The sequence below is a fragment of the Canis lupus genome, chromosome 10, assembly GCF_048164855.1.
Source record: "Canis lupus baileyi chromosome 10, mCanLup2.hap1, whole genome shotgun sequence".
Lineage (NCBI taxonomy): Eukaryota > Metazoa > Chordata > Mammalia > Carnivora > Canidae > Canis > Canis lupus.
The window spans coordinates 28,127,089-28,148,487 of record NC_132847.1 but is presented as its reverse complement, the minus strand read 5'-3'; the positions used below and the strand labels follow the sequence as shown (position 1 = coordinate 28,148,487).

The 21,399-nt window shown below is 43.3% G+C and overlaps 1 protein-coding gene across 10 annotated transcripts in view; it reads right to left on the bottom strand.

Annotated features, from left to right (window-relative positions):
- The window catches only part of MLANA (melan-A), a 75,289-nt gene that overhangs the window by 31,333 nt on the left and 22,557 nt on the right, over positions 1-21,399 (bottom strand). For 4 of the 10 annotated variants that reach the window (XM_072841259.1, XM_072841257.1, XM_072841260.1 and 1 more), the window contains 2 exons: positions 11,133-11,232; positions 8,711-10,360 (listed from right to left, as the gene is read on the bottom strand). The exons of 5 other annotated variants lie outside the window; for them this stretch is intronic. In XM_072841259.1, coding sequence (XP_072697360.1) covers positions 9,418-10,356 — 939 coding nt within the window. In that variant the 5' untranslated portion in view covers positions 10,357-10,360; positions 11,133-11,232 and the 3' untranslated portion in view covers positions 8,711-9,417. Of the gene's footprint in view, positions 1-8,710; positions 10,361-11,132; positions 11,233-21,399 lie in introns of those variants that run through there. One more of the 10 variants, XM_072841258.1, reaches the window with a different exon arrangement.

The window sequence follows — 21,399 nt, the reverse complement described above, 5'->3', positions numbered from 1 at the left end:
CTAATCTATAGTGAGATAATGATAGTAGGTATTGTAATACTCCACTTATATTAATGGACAGATGATCTAAACAGAAAATCAAGAAGGAAACAATATATTTGAATGAATGACATGTCGGAACACACGGATTTAACAGATATATTCAGAACATTCCATTCTACAACAGCAAAATACACATTCTTTTGAAGTTCACATGGAGCATTCTCCAGCATAGCTCACATACTGGGCCTCAAACGAAGTCTCAACACATTCAAATAGTTCTAAGTCACCAGGTATCCTCTCTGACCACAATACTGTGAAACCAGAAGGCAACCACAAGGCAAATCTGGGAAGACCACAGATACATGTAGGTAAGGAACATGCTACTAAACAATGAATGGGTGAACCAAAAAATCAAAAGGAAATTAAAAAATAGAGAGAGGAAAATAAAAATGAAAATATAATGATCTAAAATCTTTGGGTGGCAGCAAACATGGTTCTAGGAGGAAAATATATAGCAACAGGCCTACCTCAAGAAGCATGAGAAATGTCAGATGAACAACCTTTTTTATACCTAAGGGAGCTAGAAAAAGAACAAACAAAATCCACAACCAGAAGAAGGAAGGAAACAATAAAGATTAGTGTGGAAATAAACAACATAGAATTTTTTTTAAAAACTGATCAATAAATAAATAAATAAATAAATAAATAAATAAATAAAATAAATAAAAAGAACTGATCAGGGGTGTCTGGGTGTTCAGTCAGTTAAGCAGCCTCATGCTCAAGTCATGATCCTGAGATCCTAGGATCAGCCCTGCATTGGGCTCCTTCTCAGTGGGGAGCTTATTTCTCCCTCTGCCTCTGCTTCTCCCTTTGCTTATGCTCTTTCTTTCTCTCTCTCAAAAACAAAAACAAAGAAACAAAAAACAAAACATAACAAAAACCCAGATCAACGTAACCAGAAGTTGATTCTTTGAAAAAAGAATAACATTGAATAACAATGATAAACCTTTAGCCATATCCATCTAAAAGAGTGAGAAAGAGGACTCAAATAAACAAAAATTATTTTTATTGGATATGTATATAATTATGAATTGTGGCAAAACTACAAGGAAATGAAAGAGGAGAAGTAATAACCAAACCTACAGAAATACAAAGAGAATATTATGAAAAATTATATATCAAGAAGTTGGACAACCTAGAAGAAACTGATAAATTCCTAGAAACATATAACCTACCAAAACTGAAGAAGGAAGGAACAAAAATTTGAGATCAATTACTAGCAATGAAATAAAATCAGTAATCAAAAAACTCTCAACAAACAAAAGTCCAGGACCAGACAGTGACATAGGCGAATTCTGTCAAAGATTTAAAGAAGAATTAATACCTTTCCTTCTCAATTCTAAAAAATATAGAGGAAGGACTGATTGCAAAGAAGTGCATGAAAAGATTTTACATTAGACAATGAACCGTTCCTACGTATATATTAAGACAGTAAAAAGAAACATGACGCCTGCCAGCTAATTTCCCATGACGATAACGACATAGAGCATAAATGCTTAATACATTTGTCCACTGGAAATTCATGAAGACATGAAATGTTTTAAATGAAATAGGAACTAAATGTTGAAATAACAAAGGTTGAATTGGAACATGCAGGAAGCTAGATTCTTTTGGACAATCTGCCAAATGCTGGCTGTGGATCGGGGTGTCCTGAATCCCCTCTATCATTATTGAAGGAAGTACACTTAGATGAGAATTTTGGCAATATAGTAAATATATCCCCATGAATTAATCACGACAGCATCTCATTGGTGAACTGAACTGGGAGCTTTCAAAAGGAGCCATATCTCCCAGGCACATTTAATATTGCTACTGAATTAAAATAAAACATTTCTCTTTCTCACAAAACAAAATAAAAAATATAGAGGAAGGAAAACTTCCAAATTCATCCTATGAGGCCAGCATTAGCCTGACAAGAAAACAGAAAAGACACCACATCTCTGATGAAAATAGACCAAAAATCCTTCACAAAATACTGGCAAATAAAACCCAACATTAAAAAAATCATTAGCTACAATCAAAGGGGATTTACTGCCAATTAAAAAATAAAAATAGGGATCCCTGGGTGGCGCAGCGGTTTAGCGCCTGCCTTTGGCCCAGGGCGCGATCCTGGAGACCCGGGATCGAATCCCACGTCAGGCTCCCGGTGCATGGAGCCTGCTTCTCCCTCTGCCTATGTCTCTGCCTCTCTCTCTCTCTCTCTCTCTCTGTGACTATCATAAATAAATTTTTAAAAAATTTAAAAAAATAATAAAAAAATAAAAAAGAGTGGTTTGGGACGCCTGGGTGGTTCAGTGGTTGAGCATCTGCCTTCGGCTCAGGGCATGATCCTGGGATCTGAGATCAACTCCCGTATCAGGCTCCTTGAGGGGGGTCTGCTTCTCCCTCTGCCTATGTCTCTGTCACTTTCCCTCTTTGTGTGTCTCTCATGAATAAATAAATAAAATCTTTTTAAAAAGTAGTTTAATGTTTGTGAATCAATCAACATGCTACATCACATTAACAAGAGAAAGGATAAAAACCATTAGATCATTTCAATAGACACAGAAAAAGCATTTGACAAATTACAACATTCATTGATGATAAAAGCCCTCAGCAAAGTAGGTTTAGAAGAAACATACCTCAATATAATAAAGGTCATATATGACAAACCCACAGTGAACATCATACGCAATGGTAAAAAACTGAGAGTTTTCCCCCTTAGGTCAAGAAGACAAGGATGTTCACTTTCACCAGCTTTATTCAACACAGTACTTAAAGTCCTAGCCACAGCAATTTAGACAACAGAAAGAAATAAAAGGCACCCAAACTGATAAGGAAGAAGCAAAACTTTCCCTATTTGCAGAAAGCCTGAAAGACTCCACCAAAAAACTACTAGAACTGACGAATTCAGCAATGTCACAGGACATGAAGCCAATATAAAGAAATCCACTGCACTCTATATGCTACTAATGAAGCAGCAGAAAGAGAATTAAGAAAACAATTCCATTTACAATTGCATTGAACATAGTAAAATATCTAGAAATAGACTTAATCAAAGAAGTAAAAGATCTGTTCTGAAAACTATAAAACACGGATGAAAGAAAATGAAGACATTTCATCCTTATGAATTGGAAGAACAAATATTTTTTTAAAAGATTTTATTTATTTATTCATGACAGACACACAGAGAGAGTCAGGGACACGCCAGAGGAGAAGCACGCTCCCTGCAGGGAGCCCAATAGAGTACTCTATCCCAGGGCACTGGGATCACAACCTGAGCCCAAGGTGAACGCTCAAACTTTGAGCCAAACCACGTGTCCTGGAAGAATAAATATTGTAGGGATCCCTGGGTGGTGCAGCGGTTTGGCAACTGCCTTTGGCCCAGGGCGCGATCCTGGAGACCCAGGATCGAATCCCACATCAGGCTCCTGGTGCATGGAGCCTGCTTCTCCCTCTGCCTATGTCTCTGCCTCTCTCTCTCTCTCTCTGTGACTATCATAAAAAAAAAAAAAGAATATTGTTAAAATGTCTATACAACCTAAAGCAATCTGCACATTTAATGCAATACCTATCAAAATACCAACAGCATTTTTCACAGAGCTAGAATAAACAATCCTAAAATTTTAATAGAACCACAAAAGCCCCTGAATAGCTAAAGCAATTTTGAGAAAGAAAACCAGAGCTGGAGGTATCACAAGTCCACATTTCAAGTTATATTACAAAGCTATCATAATCAAAACAGTATAGTACTGGCATAAACATAGATTAGTCCATGGAACAGAATAGAAAACCTAGAAATAAATCCACAATTGTATGGTCAACTTATTTATGACAAAGCAAGAAAGAATATCCGACAGGAAAAAGACAGTCTCTTCAACAAATGGTGTTGGGAAAACTGCAGAACAACATGAAAAAAAATAAAATAAAACGGGACCACTTTCTTACGTCATGCACAAAAATAAGTTCAACATGGATGAAAGGCCTAAATGTGAGACTGAAACCATAAAATACCTAGAAGATAGAACAGGCAGTAATTTCTCTGACATTGGCTGTAGCAACATTTTTCTAGGTATGTCTCTTGAGGGAAGGGAAATAAAACCAAAAATAAACTACTGGGATTACATCAAAATAAAAAGCTTCTACACAGTGAAAGTAACAATCAACAAAAACTAGAAAGTAATCTACTGAATGGAAGAAGATATTTGCAAAAAACATATCTGATAAAAGGTTAGTATCAAAAATATACAAAGAATTTATACACTGAAAACTCAAAAAACAAATAATCTTTTTTTTTAAATAATCTAATTTAAAAATGGGCAAAAGACATGAATAGATATTTTTCCAAAGAAGACATCCAGATGGTCAAGAGGCACATGAAAAGATGCTTGACATCACTCATCATCAGGGAAATGCAAGTCAAAACTACAATGAGATATCACCTTACACCTAGCAAAATGGCTAAAATAAAAAATAAGAAAACAAGTGTTGGTGAGGATGTGGAGCAAAAGGAACCCTCATGCACTATTGGTAGGGATGCAAACTGGTGTAGCCACTCTGGTAAAGTGTGGAGTTCTTCAAAAAGTTAAAAAATAGAACTGCCCTACAATCCAGCAATGGCACCATCAGGTATTCACACAAATAATACAAAAACAAACACTAATTCAAATTGAGACCTGCATCCCCATGTTTATAGTAGCTTTATCTACAACAGGCAAATCTGGAAACAGCCTACATGTCCATTAACTGATGAATGTATAAAGAAGTAGTATATATACACAACATATCACTCAGCCATCCAAAAGAATGACATCTTTTCATCTGCAACAACATGGAAAGACCTAGAGGGTATCATGCTAAGTGAAATAAGTTAGAGAAAGACAAATACCGTATGATGTCACTCATCTGTGGAATTTAAGAAACAAAACAAACAAGCAAAGGGGAGAAAAAAAGAGACAAACCAAAAAACAGACTCTTAACTGTAGATAACAAACATGATCACCAGAGGGGAGGTGGGTGGGGGAGGGGTGAAACAGATGAAGAGGATAAGAATTCACTTATCATGATGAGCGCTGAGTAATATATCGGACACCTGAATTACTATAATGTACACCTGAAAGTAACATTACACTATTTACACTGGACTTAAACTGTAATTTAATTTTTAAAAATCTCTATGTAAGTGCAAATGTCCCTTCTGTATTTCCCAATCCCTTTATGCATTTGAGGAGCTGGTACCTAACCTTCATCTAGAAGTGATTCGTCTGCCATTTGACATGTAAAAAAACAGAGAAGAAACCAGGGGATTGTATAAATGCCTTCCAAGCAATGAATGTGCTCCATTAAAATCCTAGGCTTGTGAATGTCAGTATGTGGCAGTATCGATCTATTTGAAAAGTTTTCAAAGATGAAATAAGATATTTTAGAGTAACCTTAACAGATGCGTTGGAATTTGGTGGAGAACATTTTGAATCCCAGCTCAACAAAATATTCCCGCATGAAAAGAATTTCATTCTTCTCCTCAGTAGACTGCAGCACAAGGAAGCAAGCTATTCGTTCAGCACCATCACTGTTCGAGCGTCTAACCGCGAGCGGGGCGGGGACTGGTACCCAGGACCGGGGCGGGGGGCGGGGGGCAGGACCGCGGAGTCGCCCGCCCAGCAGCTCCCCCGGCGGGAGCCGGCCACGGAAGGGTCCTCGGCGCCGTCGCCGCCCCGAGCCCCCTCCCCGTGCCCCCGCCTCCCATAAGCGACGCTCCGCGAGGGCTGGGCGGCGGGTCCACGCCCGGGGACGGGCGCCGCCCGCAGGCCCCGGCCCGCCGCGCTCTGCTCCGCCCGCGCACGCGGGACGCCGGCCGCCGGAGTGGCCCCGCGCATGCGCATCCGGAGCGCTGGCCCGCGCGCCGCGCCTTCCCCTTGGGAAGCGGGTGAGAGCCCCTCCCGCGTGGGGGGCGGTCCGGCCGCAGGGGCCTCGCCACCCGCCTCTTTGGCTGAGGCACGAGGTCCCCCGGGGTCGGGGCGGCGGCGGCGGCGGCGACAGGGGGCGGAGTCGCCCCGGCGCCCTTTGTCCGCGGAGTCCGGGGAGTGCGGCGCGGGCCCAGGGGAGGGGGCGGGGTTTGCGGCCCAGGTGCCGCCGTGGCGGCCGCCCGCGCTCCGCCGGGGTCCCCGAGCCGCGCCCCCAGGCGTGCCGGAGACCCGCACCTTCCCTGCTAAGGCCTCCCCATCCCAAGGCTGTACCCGTATTTTCCTCTGGGCTCCTCTGCCGCTGCGGTTTGTGTGGGTGAAGGTCAGTATCATTTTTTGGAAAGTTTTTCGCCATCTCAGCATTATTAAAACATTCACCTTTTTTTCTAATGCTTCTAAAGGATTTTTAAAATATCTTTTTTTTTTTTTTTTTTTTTTTTTTACATTTCTACCTGTATGTCGTTAGGTAGTAATTTTGTTGTAGGTCTTAGATAGAAATCTACCTTTTGCCCAGTTGTCCTGCTATTAGATATTGAATCATTTTCCCACTGAATTGAGGCGACACTTTTATTATATTCTGCAGGTGTGTAACCTCGGATCTGTTTCTTTTTTTCTTCTTCTTTTTTTCCTTTTTTTTTTTTATTGGTGCTCAATTTGCCAACATATAGAATAACACCCGTGCTCATCCCGTCAAGTGCACCCCTCAGTGCCCGCCACCCAGTCACCCCCACCCCCCGCCCTCCTCCCCTTCCACCATCAGGTCTGTTTCTAGACAATTTCTCACAGCTCTGATAGTTTATGCCCTGATACCGTTTTGTCTTAATTTAAACTTTATTTTAATATGTGTCAGAGCAAATCGCCCTTAAATATGTCCTTGGATATAATGGTTAATTTCTTTTTGATGTATTTGAAATTTGTGGAAAATGTAAAAATACTAAAATTATCATTCTCGAAAAGAGACAGATTTTTTAAAATTTTTATTTATTTATGATAGCCACAGAGAGAGAGAGAGAGAGGCAGGGACACAGGCAGAGGGAGAAGCAGGCTCCATGCACCGGAAGCCCGACGTGGGATTCGATCCCGGGTCTCCAGGATCACGCCCTGGGCCAAAGGCAGGCGCTAAACCGCTGCACCAGCCAGGGATCCCTAAGAGACAGATTTGATCATGGTACTGAGTAGGTGCTCAGCAGATAGTTATTAAATGAGGGAGTGTTTATTGAACGTCACTGTGTTGAAAACTTTTACATGTTTCCCTGTTGCCATCAGAAGAATATTCTACTTTCTTAGAAGTGTCCTCAAAGCCCTTTATGACCTTAATGTTGCATACTGCTTTGCCTTCCACCCTTGCACATCATGTTGTAGCCATACCAAACTACTTAAACATGACACACAGCCCTCTGGGAAAAATTCATTAATTTGATTATGTCAAAATTTTAAATTTCTGTATTCAGAGAGAGCAAAGACCTAAAAATAAAACAAATGAAAATATTTGTAACGTGTAAGAGACAAAAGATTTCCATTATATGTAAAGAGCCTCTGTTAATAAAAAATAAAAAAAAAAAGGAGGAAGGGAGGGAGGAAGGGAAATGGGCAAAGGATATGCATAGGCAATTTATAATAGAAATATAGGTAACCAAAAAACAGAAAAAAAATTTTCATGCTTAGCCTCATAAATAACCATACAATGCAAATGAAGACAAAGATATTTTTCACTCAGTAGACTGGCAATATATAAAAATACTGATGATACAAGGTGTTGAGGAAAGTGCTGGGGGGAAGGGTACCAGTTATAAAACTAAGGAAGAAACTCTGAATGGCAATTTGACAATACCTACCAAAATGTTAAATGAGCTCTCTCTGGCTCAGAAATTTCATTCTAGAATCAGCCCTGCAGAATTACTTGCAGGTACACAAGGAGGTGTGTAAAAAGATGTTTATTACAATATTATTTGCAATTGTGAGAAATGAGTACAGCTTAAATGTTTGCTAGGGATATGGTTAAATATATTGTGATAGATCCACACAGTGGAATACTGTATGCTATCAAATAGAATAAGGTAATTTATTTTGAAGTTAACAAACAAAGATCTCTAAGACTGTGAATAAAGGATGCTGTAGAACCATGGCACATAGTATAGTGTACATTAAGTAGGGATGTGATTATATTATATATGTTCATAAATGCCCAAAAAAGGATGTACACCAAATGACAGTAAATTTTCAGGGAGGGAATTAGAATAGAAGAGGAGTTGAACGTCATTCAGTGTTACACTCATAGACTCCCATGTTTTGTGTACTTATGTTTTCATGTAAAATGTACAAAAAAACCTGTGAACATCTATAACTTGTGTAAGGAAAAAAAAAACAAAACAAAACCTCATACACACTTAGAATCTACACAGGGAAGAAAAAAATTTTATGATGCAGAAAATTTTAAAATTAACTTAAAAGCAGTAAAGAATAAAAGACAGGAGATCCCTGGGTGGTGCAGTGGTTTGGCGCCTGCCTTTGAACCAGGGCACCATCCTGGAGACCCGGGATCGAATCCCACGTCGGGCTCCCGGTGCATGGAGCCTGCTTCTCCCTCTGCCTGTGTCTCTGCCTCTCTCTCTCTCTGTGTGACTATCATAAATAAATAAATAAATAAATAATTTTTTAAAAAAAGAATAAAAGACAAATGATAACATGGAGACTACATTTGTTATTTATGTTATTACAAGGGAGTTGCTGTCTACTATGATTAGGGATCCCCAAAACCATCCTTAGGTTCAGTGATTTGCTAAAAGGACTCATATAACTCAGCAAAACTATTATACTTACAGTAGCATGAGTAGTACAGTGAAAAAATGCAGATTAAAACCAGCAACAACAACAAAAAACAAGTAGAGCAGTATCCAAGAGACCAGGTACAAGCTTCCAGTTGTCTTCTCTCAATAAGAGTAATGCAGATAGTGTTTAATTCTCCCAGAAGTGATAAGTAATGACACATATGCAGTGTTACCAACCAGGATTCTCATCCAAACTTTGGCATCCAGGGTGTTTATTGGAAGTTGGTCATGTAGGCATAGCTGACACCTGTGTTACTGATCCTCAGACTCCAGTCCCTCCAGAAGTCAAGCTGATACCACATGGCCCAAGAATCCCACCATAAATCCTATTTTATTTTATTTTACTTTTATTTATTTTTTATTGGTGTTCAATTTGCCAACGTACAGAATAACACCCAGTGCTCATCCTGTCAAGTGCCCGCCTCAGTGCCCGTCACCCATTCACCCCCACCCCTAGTTCGTTTCCCAGAGTTAGGAGTCTCTCATGTTCTGTCTCCCTTTCTGATATTTCCTACCCATTTCTTCTCCCTTCCCTTCTATTCCCTTTCACTATTATTTATATTCCCCAAATGAATGAGAACATATAATGTTTGTCCTTTCTCCAATTAACTCATTTCACTCAGCATAATACCCTCCAGTTCTATGCACGTCGAAGCAAATAGTGGGTATTTGTCATTTCTAATGGCTGAGTAATATTCCATTGTATACATAAACCACATCTTCTTTATCCATTCATCTTTCGATGGACACCGAGGCTCCTTCCACAGTTTGGCTATCGTGGCCATTGCTGCTAGAAACATCGGGGTGCAGGTGTCCCGGCGTTTCACTGCATCTGCATCTTCGGGGTAAATCCCAAACAGTGCAATTGCTGGGTCGTAGGGCAGGTCTATTTTTAACTCTTTGAGGAACCTCCATACAGTATTCCAGAGTGGCTGCACCAGTTCACATTCCCACCAACAGTGCAAGAGGGTTCCCCTTTCTCCACATCCTCTCCAACATTTGTTGTTTCCTGCCTTAATTTTCCCCATTCTCACTGGTGTGAGGTGGTATCTCATGATGGTTTTGATTTCTATTTCCCTGATGGCAAGTGATGCAGAGCATTTTCTCATGTGCTTGTTGGCCATGTCTATGTCTTCTTTGGTGAAATTTCTGTTCATGTCTTTTGCCCATTTCATGATTGGATTGTTTGTTTCTTTGGTGTTGAGTTTAATAAGTTCTTTATGGATCTTGGATACTAGCCCTTTATTTGATAGGTCATTTGCAAATATCTTCTCCCATTCTGTCGGTTGTCTTTTAGTTTTGTTGACTGTTTCTTTTGCTGTGAAAAAGCTTCTTATCTTGATGAAGTCCCAATAATTCATTTTTGCTTTTGTTTCCCTTGCCTTCATAGATGTATCTTGCAAGAAGTTGCTGTGGCCAAGATCAAAAAGGATGTTGCCTGTGTTCTCCTCTAGGATTTTGATGGAATCTTGTCTCACATTTAGATCTTTCATCCATTTTGAGTTTATCTTTGTGTATGGTGTAAGAGAATGTTCCAGTTTCATTCTTCTGCATGTGGATGTCCAATTTTCCCGGCACCATTTATTAATAAAATCATGAATGAGAGAGATCACCACCAATACCAAGGAAATACAAATTATTTTTAAAAACTTATTATGAGCAGCTATACGCCAATAAATTAGGCAATCTAGAAGAAATGGATGCATTTCTGGAAAACCACAAACTACCAAAACTGGAACTGGAAGAAATAGAAAACCTGAACAGGCTGATAACCAGGGAGGAAATTGAAGCAGTCATCAAAAACCTCCCAAGACAAAAGTCCACGGCCAGATGGCTTCCCAGGGGAATTCTATCAAACGTTTAAAGAAGAAACAAACAGACTCTGCCTGTCCCGGGAGGAGGCCAGATCCTGGGCTGTGTTCCCGGCGCCCAGTGCTCCCGGGCCTGCGCTGTTGGATTCGCGCTCCCGCCCCGCAGCCCCCTCCGCGCCGCCGCCCGAGCCCCTCCGAGCTGCTCCCGGTCCAGCCGTGCAAGCTGCAGCCCTTTAGGGAGCTCAGCCGCGGGGTGTGGCGCTCTCCCCGGGCGCAGGTGTCTGCTAGTGTCCCAGGGAGCCTGAGGGCATCCCCGCCCTCCTGGGGTCCTGCTCTAACTCCCTGCGAGTGCCTTTCTGGCCAGGAAGATTGGTGAAGCTCCTGCTTCTCAGGGTGGGGGCCCTCCTATCCTGGGGGCACTTGCCCCGGCCTTAGCCCGGTTCCCGCAGGGCCTCTCCCCCTTTTGTTTCTTTATCCCCACCCCCCCCCCCCACCCTCCGTCTTCCTACCTTGATAGAAGCGTGAACTCTTCTCAATGTAGCATTACAGCTGTTCTCTCTTTAAATCTCAGGCTGAATTAGTAGATTTTCAGGATGATTTGAAGGTTATCTAGGTAATTTGGTGGGGACAGGTGACTTGGGGACCCTACTCTTCTGCCATCTTGCCCCTCCCTCCATGGTATTTTGATAGGGATTGCATTAAATGTGTAAATTGCCCCGGGTAGCATTGACATTTTCACAATATTAATTCTTCCACTCCATGAGCATGGAATATTTTTCCATCTCTTTGTGTCCTCCTCAATTTCTTCCCTGGGGAATTCTATCAAACGTTTAAAGAAGAAACCATACCTATTCTACTAAAGCTGATTGGAAAGATAGAAAGAGATGGAGTACTTCCAAATTCATTTTATGAGGCCAGCATCACCTTAATTCCAAAACCAGACAAAGACCCCACCAAAAAGGAGAATTACAGACCAATATCCCTGATGAACATGGATGCAAAAATTCTCAACAAGATACTGGCCAATAGGATCCAACAGTACATTAAGAAAATTATTCACCATGACCAAGTAGGATTTATCCCTGGGACACAAGGCTGGTTCAACACCCGTAAAACAATCAATGTGATTCATCATATCAGCAAGAGAAAACCAAGAACCATATGATCATCTCAATAGATGCAGAGAAAGCATTTGACAAAATACAGCATCCATTCCTGATCAAAACTCTTCAGAGTGTAGGGATAGAGGGAACATTCATCAACATCTTAAAAGCCATCTACGAAAAACCCACAGCAAATATAATTCTCAATGGGGAAGCACTGGGAGCCTTTCCCCTAAGATCAGGAACAAGACAGGGATGTCCATTCTCACCACTGCTATTCAACATAGTACTGGAAGTCCTAGCCTCGGCAATCAGACAACAAAAAGACATTAAAGGCATTCAAATTGGCAAAGAAGAAGTCAAACTCTCCCTCTTCGCCGATGACATGATACTCTACATAGAAAACCCAAAAGACTCCACCCCAAGATTGCTAGAACTCATACAGCAATTTGGCAGTGGGGCAGGATACAAAATCAATGCCCAGAAGTCAGTGGCGTTTCTATACACTAACAATGAGACTGAAGAAAGAGAAATTAAGGAATCAATCCCATTTAGAATTGCACCCAAAAGCATAAGATACCTAGGAATAAACCTAACCAAAGAGGTAAAGGATCTATACCCTAAAAACTATAGAACGCTTCTGAAAGAAATTGAGGAAGACACAAAAAGATGGAAAAATATTCCATGCTCATGGATTGGCAGAATTAATATTGTGAAAATGTCAATGTTACCCAGGGCAATTTACACGTTTAATGCAATACCTATCAAAATACCCTGGACTTTCTTCAGAGAGTTGGAACAAATTATTTTAATATTTGTGTGGAATCAGAAAAGATCCCGAATAGCCAGGGAAATTCTAAAAAAGAAAACCATAGCTGGGGGCATCACAATGCCAGATTTCAGGTTGTACTACAAAGCTGTGGTCATCAAGACAGTGTGGTACTGGCACAAAAACAGACACGTAGATCAGTGGAACAGAATAGAGAATCCAGAAGTGGACCCTGAACTTTATGGTCACCTGATATTCGATAAAGGAGGAAAGACTATCCACTGGAAGAAAGACAGTCTCTTCAATAAATGGTGCTGGGAAAATTGGACATCCACATGCAGAAGAATGAAACTAGACCACTCTCTTGCACCATACACAAAGATAAACTCAAAATGGATGAAAGATCTAAATGTGAGACAAGATTCCATCAAAATCCTAGAGGAGAACACAGGCAACACCCTTTTTGAACTCGGCCACAGTAACTTCTTGCAAGATACATCCATGAAAACAAAAGAAACAAAAGCAAAAATGAACTATTGAGACTTCATCAAGATAAGAAGCTTTTGCACAGCAAAGGATACAAAAAAACTAAAAGACAACCTACCGAATGGGAGAAGATATTTGCAAATGACATATCAGATAAAGGGCTAGTTTCCAAGATCTATAAAGAACTTATTAAATTCAACAGCAAAGAAACAATCCAATCATGAAATGGGCAAAAGACATGAACAGAAATCTCACAGAGGAAGACATAGACATGGCCAACATGCACATGAGAAAATGCTCTGCATCACTTGCCATCAGGGAAATACAAATCAAAACCACAATGAGATACCACCTCACACCAGTGAGAATGGGGCAAATTAACAAGGCAGGAAACCACAAATGTTGGAGAGGATGCGGAGAAAAGGGAACCCTCTTGCACTGTTGGTGGGAATGTGAACTGATGCAGCCACTCTGGAATACTGTGTGGAGGTTCCTCAAAGAGTTAAAAATAGACCTGCCCTACGACCCAGCAATTGCACTGTTGGGGATTTACCCCAGAGATACAGATGCAATGAAACGCCGGGACACCTGCACCCCGATGTTTATAGCAGCAATGGCCACGATAGCCAAACTGTGGAAGGAGCCTCGGTGTCCATCGAAAGATGAATGGATAAAGAAGACGTGGTTTATGTATACAATGGAATATTACTCAGCCATTAGAAATGACAGATACCCACCATTTGCTTCAAAGTGGATGGAACTGGAGGGTATTATGCTGAGTGAAGTAAGTCAGTCAAAAAAGGACAAACATTATATGGTCTCATTCATTTGGGGAATATAAAAATTAGTGAAGGGGAATTAAGGGAAAAGAGAGAAAATGTGTGAAAATATCAGTGAGGTTGACAAAACATGAGAGACTCCTAACTCTGGGAAATGAACAAGGGGTAGTGGAAGGGGAGGTGGGCGGGAGGTTGGGGTGACTGGGTGATGGGCAATGAGGGGGGCACTTGGCGGGATGAGCCTTGGGTGTTATGATATATGTTGGCAAATTGAACTCCAATAAAAAAATTTTTTAAATAAAAAAATAAAGATATTGGTGTAGGGCTAGGGTTAGGGGTAGAACTAGGAGTAAGGGTACAGGTATAGTTATGGATAGGAGTAGGGTAGGGTGTGGGGTAGGGTTACAGATAGGGATAGGAGTAATAGAAGTTGTGGGGGCAGGGTTAACGGTAGAGGTAGGGAAGTGATAAGTTATGGTGTAGGGGTAGGTCTGCGGTTCCTTGTAGATGTAGGAGTAGGAGTATGGGTATATTATGTATGTGGAAGGTTAAGGGCATGGTTAGGAGTAAGTTTATGGGTGGGATAGGAATTGGGATAGGGTTAAGGTAAGGGTGGGATTCTGCAAGATATAGGGGTAAGTTTAGGGGTAGGGGTAGCAGTAGGGTTAGAGGTAGGGATAGACTCAGGGTAGGAGTAGGGTAGCAGTAGGGGCAGGGGTATGGGTAGGAATAGATTTAGTAAGGGTTTGGGGTAGTCGAATGAGTTGGAGGAAGATTTGGGCTAGGAGTATGTGCAAAGTTAGGATTAGGGTTATACGTATGGTTATGAGTATGTGTAGGGCCAGGTGTAGTTGTAATTGTAGGTTTATGGTTTGGGGTAAGGATAGGGTAGTGTTAAGGGTATGTCTTGGGGTATGACCTGTGATAGGGGTAAGGAAGAGGATAGGTAGTGGTTGAGGTAGGTTTTGGTATAGGTTTATCAATCATGGTAGCAGTAGAGTTTGGTGTCGGGGTAGGATTAGGTTCAGGGATAGGGTAAGAGTAGTGTTGAGAGTAGGAGTAGGGTTAGAGGTATGGGTAGGGGTAGGGATAGGATTATGGGTAGACATAGTGATCCATGTAGGTGTAGGCATAAGGGTAGGGTTAGCATTAGGTGTAGTGTTAGGTGTATGGGTAAGTTTAGGGGTCCGGTAAGAGGTAGGGGTAGGAGTACATTACAGGTAGGGGTAATGGTAAGTGTTAGGGTAGGAGAAGAGTTAGGGTAAATGAAAGCTTAGGCGTGGAGGATGGTTAGTGGTAGGTGTAGGTTTGGGTGTAGGGATAGGGGTATGAGTAGGGTAGGTGATAGTGTAGGATTAGAGTTAGGGATAGGCACAGGGCCAGCTCTGAGAAACCAATGTTTCTTGAATGCAGCTGGCAAGTAGGCTCTAACAGAAGGAAGTTAGGACCTATCTCAAAGTCGATGTCTAGGTACAGTGGAAACGTGCTGTACTTCCTCTAAAAACAAGAAGTCCTTGACTAAAGCTTTCAACAAATCTCTAACATAAGGGAGTTAGAACATATATCAAAAGTAAGTGTGGAGTCTCAAGGGGAATGCGCTGTACTTAACTCTGAGAACGAAGCGTTCCTTCCCTGAAGGTTTCAACTAGCCTCTCACATAAGGGAGGTAGAAGCTATCTCCACAGGGGTGGAGGTTCCATGGAAATACTGTAGAGTTAACTGTGAGAACCAAGCGTTCCTTGAGTGCAGCTTTCCACTACCCTCTCACAGAAAAGCATTAGAACATATATCAAAAGTAAGTGGGGAGGGTGGAGTGAAATGGGGTATACTTACCTCAGAAACCAGCGTTCCTTGAAGGCAGCTTTTGACAAGCCTCTAACATAAGGGAGTTAGAACCTATGTCAACAGGGAGGAGAGGCTAGAAGAGGGCAGTGCGTGAGCCAGGGACGCCCATCAGTGCCAGGGTCCTTACACCTGCTGCGGAGGTGGGGGCCAGGCGCACGACCTCACCCGCTTTTCCTCCCTCCCAGTCGATCAGGTCGACCAGCGGCCCTGTGGGTGGTGTGGCGGCCGCACTGAGTCTCCCGGCCCACTGGGTCAACCAGCCACTTCTTGGCAACTCCAAGGCGCTAAGTCTCCCACCACCCTGGGTCAACCAGCTGTGCAGGTCTCCCACCTGCCGGGTTGACCAGCCACCCGAGTGTCCAGGCCTGCCGACCAGCTATCTGGAACGCTGGAGTCTCTGGCCCCCTTCCCCCGCCCCACTATCCCAGGTCGATCAGCAGCCCTTTCCTCACCCTGCTGCCCATTGTCCTCGCACTTGCAACTTCTGCTCTTTCTGCCTTTGAACCGGATTTTGATGGCCTGTAGCAGGTACCCATGGACTCCACCCCTTATTTGACTCTGATCATGCCTAATCTACCCCCCTCCCCGCTTTTTTTCTTTAAAGAAAGATTTTTATGTATTTATTCATGAAAGGCAGAAACCTAGGCTCAGGTTGAAACAGGCTCCTCACAGGGAGCCCAGTGTGGGACCCGATCCCTGGACCAGGGTGATGCTCTGAACTGAAGGCAGATGCCCAACTGCTGAGCCACCAAGACATCCCTAGTCCTGTCCATCTTACATCCCATTGCCACCCATGGTCCTGCGTGTTTGTCTGGTTCCCACACACAACCTCGTGCTCTACTTCTATCTCTAGACACACCCTATGATCCCCATCTAGGTTATAGGCTAAGATGGGACTGATTCTCATTTGACAAATCTTGTGTTGAGGACTGTCCTTGTTTGCTGTAGTGGTGGCAGCGAAACAAAGGGTCTCTCTCCACAAAAGGTGCCAGGTCATTGGGAGATGACGAAGGAAGGATAGGTTTTGGTTTGTGGACATTTCTACATCTGATCGGGAACTGCTCCCACTGTCCAGTGTCCTGGGTCTTTGGGGGTGAGTGCGGCAGGACTCCTTTGATGATCTTTCCAAATGCGCCCTTGCCTGGGGCTGGAACCGGAACTGGAACTGGAACCAGAACAGGAACTGGTGCAGCCTGGGTGGTTCAGAGGCAGCAACGTGGAGGGGAGGTGGGCGGGGGGGTGGGGGTGGGGGGAGGGGGCATGGCCCCTAGCAGTGCAGATGTCCCTGTCCCAGGGAGGAGGAGAAAAACATCCCCAAGGCCCCTCTTTGGCTGTTGGCATGAGTGTGCACACACCAGTCCTGAGTCAGGGAACGCTACTGACCCAAGTGGATCCGGAGGAGGCTGCATCCCAGCCACCCTGTGATCCCATATTCATCACACCTGGACTCACAGAAGTGCTGGTTTTCTGGCCCTGCCTGCCTGCCTATCTCTGCATCCAACTTGCAACTAACTCTTAGTCCGTGAGGTTGGGAGCTTTAGCTCTCTGGTTCTTGGTATATCCCAAACATAGAATGAGGTTTGCCATACACTAGCACTTTCAATAAAGCATCTGTGAAATGAATATCGAGGAAGAAAATTCTGAGCCTTGAACATTTCTGGGCCCTGCTCCCTTGGCTTTCACACTGACCCAGGTCCAAATGGCTCAGACAAACCTCAGCATGCAGGCTCTATTTCTGTCCCTCTGAACACACCTTGCCTGTCTGCTTCCTTTAAAAAAACAAAACAAAACAAAACAAAAAAAACAGGGATATTGGGTGGCTCCGTGTTGAGTGTCTGCAATGGGGTCAGGTCATGATCCTGGAGTCCTGGGGCCAACTCCCTCATCGGGCTCCCCGCGGGGAGTCTGCTTCTCCCTGTGCCTCTTGTCACTGACTGTCTCTGTCTGTCTCTCATGAATAAATAAAGAAAATATTTTAAAAATGAACAAATGAGTGATTAATGAAAATGAACGAATGAATAAATATATAAATAAGCAAGAAAGCAAGGAAGCACACAAACAAGTAAAATTGATCAAGGTGTGCCTGGCTGCTGGCGGGCTCTGTCGGGGGAGTGTGGGACTCTTGATCTTGGGGTTGCGAGGTCGAGCCCTACCTCGGGTGCGGAGATTGCATAAACACAAAATCTTTAAAAAAAAACTTTTTTTTTCAATTGATCCATCACTAAAAAGAAACCTGGCAAACCTGAAGATGAGAAAATGAAAGAAAACCTTCCTGGTTCCCCTACTGTTCAAGTCCTACAGTCTTGCACATCCTAAAAACAGAAAATAAACTGTCCACTTTCTACAGTGTTCCTCATCATGAGGACACCCCAGCTCTTTATGGAGAATGCCCACGCAAACATGTATATACACGTGCACGCAGCAAACCAGACCAAACCGACCCAGACCCTATAGAACCCTGCACGGAAGGTTGAGAATAGACACCCGCCACCCACAGAACACTCTGGCAGACTACCCATATGATAAAGGCTTAGGGGGCCTTTACCTGCAAGTGCTCACTTACGTGGGACATGCGGAAGGATAACCTGAGGCTCAGATGGCCCGAATGGGGTTCTTTGGACAAGCCTGAATGCTGTCTACAATTAGGGAAAGTCGGCAATGAAGCTAGCCAAGGGACTAGAACCTAGGAAGCCCTCTGGTTCCATCAAGAAAGCCCTGACTTTTGAGGAGAAACCAGTGCTCAGCTAGCTCGGGGAGATACTCTGGTCTTCGTTTGGTTGGTTTGTTGCTGCAGTTTTTGGTATCTTTGCGTGAAACCAGCCCTGTTCTGATTGGAAATGGAAAACAACAGATGGATGGGATCCAGACGTGGTCGTGCTACCTGGCAACTAGAGTTGTTTACATAAGTGGCTGAGATTGGAACATCGGGTCTTTCATGACCTGTACACAAATGGGAGTGAAACAAAGACTAGAGTTCCTTGGCATCTTGTTTGTGCCAACGTCCCTATGTGTTCTACGTGGGAGAGGTTCCCTCTGCCTCCAGATGCTATTGCTAACATCCGTTTGTAAAGGAACTCTAGCTCATGAGTTGAAAGGCAGGCGCGGGTAAAACTCAGGCACCGTACATCTCAGAAAGATAAAGATGAGACCCAATCTTTTACAAGTTCCCATGATCTGGGATGAAATTCCCTACATTCAGGACACCTGTGTGGCTCAGTGGTTAAGCATCTGCCTTTGGCTCAGGGCGTGATCTTAGGTCCAGGATTGAGTCCCACATCGGGCTCCTTACATGCAGCCTGCTTCTCCCTCTGCCTTGGCCTCTGCCTCTCTCTCTGTCTCTCTCTCTATCTCTCCAATAAATAAATAAATAAAATCTTAAAAAAAAAAAGAAATTCCCTATATTGGGACTTCTGGGTCACCCCATCAGAAAGATGCCTCGCAGGATGGGACCCAAGAGGTGGTCCAGAGAGATGAGGATAGACCAAAATTTTACACACCTGACCTGACCCCCCCACTTCCCAATAATCAAAATCATGAAGAAGAGGGGGAGAGCAGGCCAGGCAGATGCCAGAAATCCAAAATCCACTCCTCCTCCCCAAGCACAAGCACCAGAACCGATGCCCAACCCACTGCCTGCTCCTCCACCTCCTTCAGAGGGCTGCAAGGCAACCACAGACGAAGCCTGTATTGCAGGAGGAAAAGACAGAAGTTGGAGATGAAGGAACAGACAGAGGTGGAGGGGGAAGGGTGGAAGGTGCCAGATAAGACAAAGGAGAAGAGTGATGCCTGGGTGGCTCAGTGGTTGAGGTTCTGCCTTTGGCTCAGGGCCTGATGCCAGGGTTCCTGGGGGTCGAGCCCCACATCAGGCTCCCTGCAGGGAGCCTGCTTCTCCCTCTGCCTGTGTCTCTGCCTCTCTCTGTCTCTCATGAGTAAATAAATAAATATTTTTTAAAAAGACCTAAAAACTTTAAATCTGCCTCAAGCCTTGCAGGCAGCTCCCCTGCCACCTCTGCCTCCCCCTACCCCATCTCCCCCTCCCCGTCTCCCCCTCCTCCTCTTCTCCCCCTCCTCCTTCTCACATTGGAGTACCTCCCAAATCTGCAGGCAGGATGGAGCCCAAGGGCTCCCCTGGACTTAAACTGCCCACCTCAGACTTTCTCACAGGAGCCTGACAGTGGGAGTGGGGAACAAATGGATTGACTTTTTAGTGGACACAGAGGAGACATATATGGATTTCAAGCCAATTCAAGGTTGTTGGTTTATTTTAAAAAGACATGTCTTTGGAGCTATCAACATCACACATTATACAGATAACCAGCTTTATCTACCCCTCAGCCCCCTCAAGTTCTAAACTCACTTGATTTTCAGTTCTGTCTACTGTTGGGGTGAGCAGTGGGATGTGCTGCACTCCCATCACAGTTTGTGAGCTTGGAATGGTGGTGATTAAAATAGACCCCTCTGTCACCTTTATACAAAGAAACCACATTTGCTGTCTTGTTATATAACAGGCACAAAAAAGAAAATGAGAACTACTTATTCCCTTGTTCCACCCAGATCGACCTGGATGCTGGAGGGTCCAGGCCCAAGGGAGGGGTGTACACAGCTTTGCTGTTACCTCAGTTGATTAGTTAAATTCACCTGTTGTGATGTGTCCACAGAAACTACTTAAAATGGCCTATTTTATCTGTCTCGTATACTTTTCATTGTTAAGAGCAAATAGGTAAAGGTTAAAAAATGGTTTATAGGTAAATCTTTACAATAACTTCCAAAATCTTTGATGACCTGAAACTTTGAAGTTGTGCAAGGTTAATTGATAAATTGGGTTGAATTCATCGAATACCTACGTCTTTTCAACATAAGGTAAAATGCTAAAGCATGAGTCACTAAGATACCGAAGGTGGGTTTTTGTTTTGTTTTGCTGTGTTTTCCTCCCTTTCCCCCTTTCTTCCATCCCCCTCCCTTTTTTCTTTTTGTCCTTTGTCTTATTCAGGAAAACTGTAGACACTTGGGTGCATTAGTAAACATGTTTCATGCTTTCTTAAAAATTGTATTATAAACATACACACACACTGTGTTTCTAAAAACTATGGCATGGGATCCCTGGGTGGCGCAGCGTTTTGGCGCCTGCCTTTGGCCCAGGGCCCGATCCTGGAGACCCGGGATCGAATCCCACATCGGGCTCCCGGTGCATGGAGCCTGCTTCTCCCTCTGCCTGTGTCTCTGCCTGTCTCTCTCTCTCTCTCTGTGACTATCATAAATAAATAAATAAATAAAAATTTTAAAAAAATAAAAATTAAATAAAAACTATGGCTTGTATTCATACATTTGTCAATCTAAAGAATTCTGGTACAAGAGACAGTGCGCCCTTGTTTCCTACTGATGTTTCACCAGAGACTGAGGTTTCTACGAGTTAAAAGTCTGCCACATGGGGGGACCCTTGGGTGGCTCCACAGTTGAGCATCTGTCTTTGGCTCAGGGCATGATCACGGGGATTTAATCCTGCGTCTGGCTCCTTGTGGGGAGCCTCCTTCTGCCTGTGTCTCTGCCTCTTTGTCTCTCATGAATAAACAAAATCTTTAAAAAAAAAAAAAAAAGGAAAGATTCTCTCTTTCTCCCTGCCTCTCCCCCTTTCCCCCTTCACACGCATTCTCTCTCTCTAAAAAAGGAAATAAAGATAATTTTCTAAAAAAGTCTGCTACATGGATTCGAGACTGCTGGAAAATAATAAGGAAAGCAACTCGATGTTTGAGAAGGTGGAAGATGTGTAGAAGAGGTACAAGGCATGAGAATACAT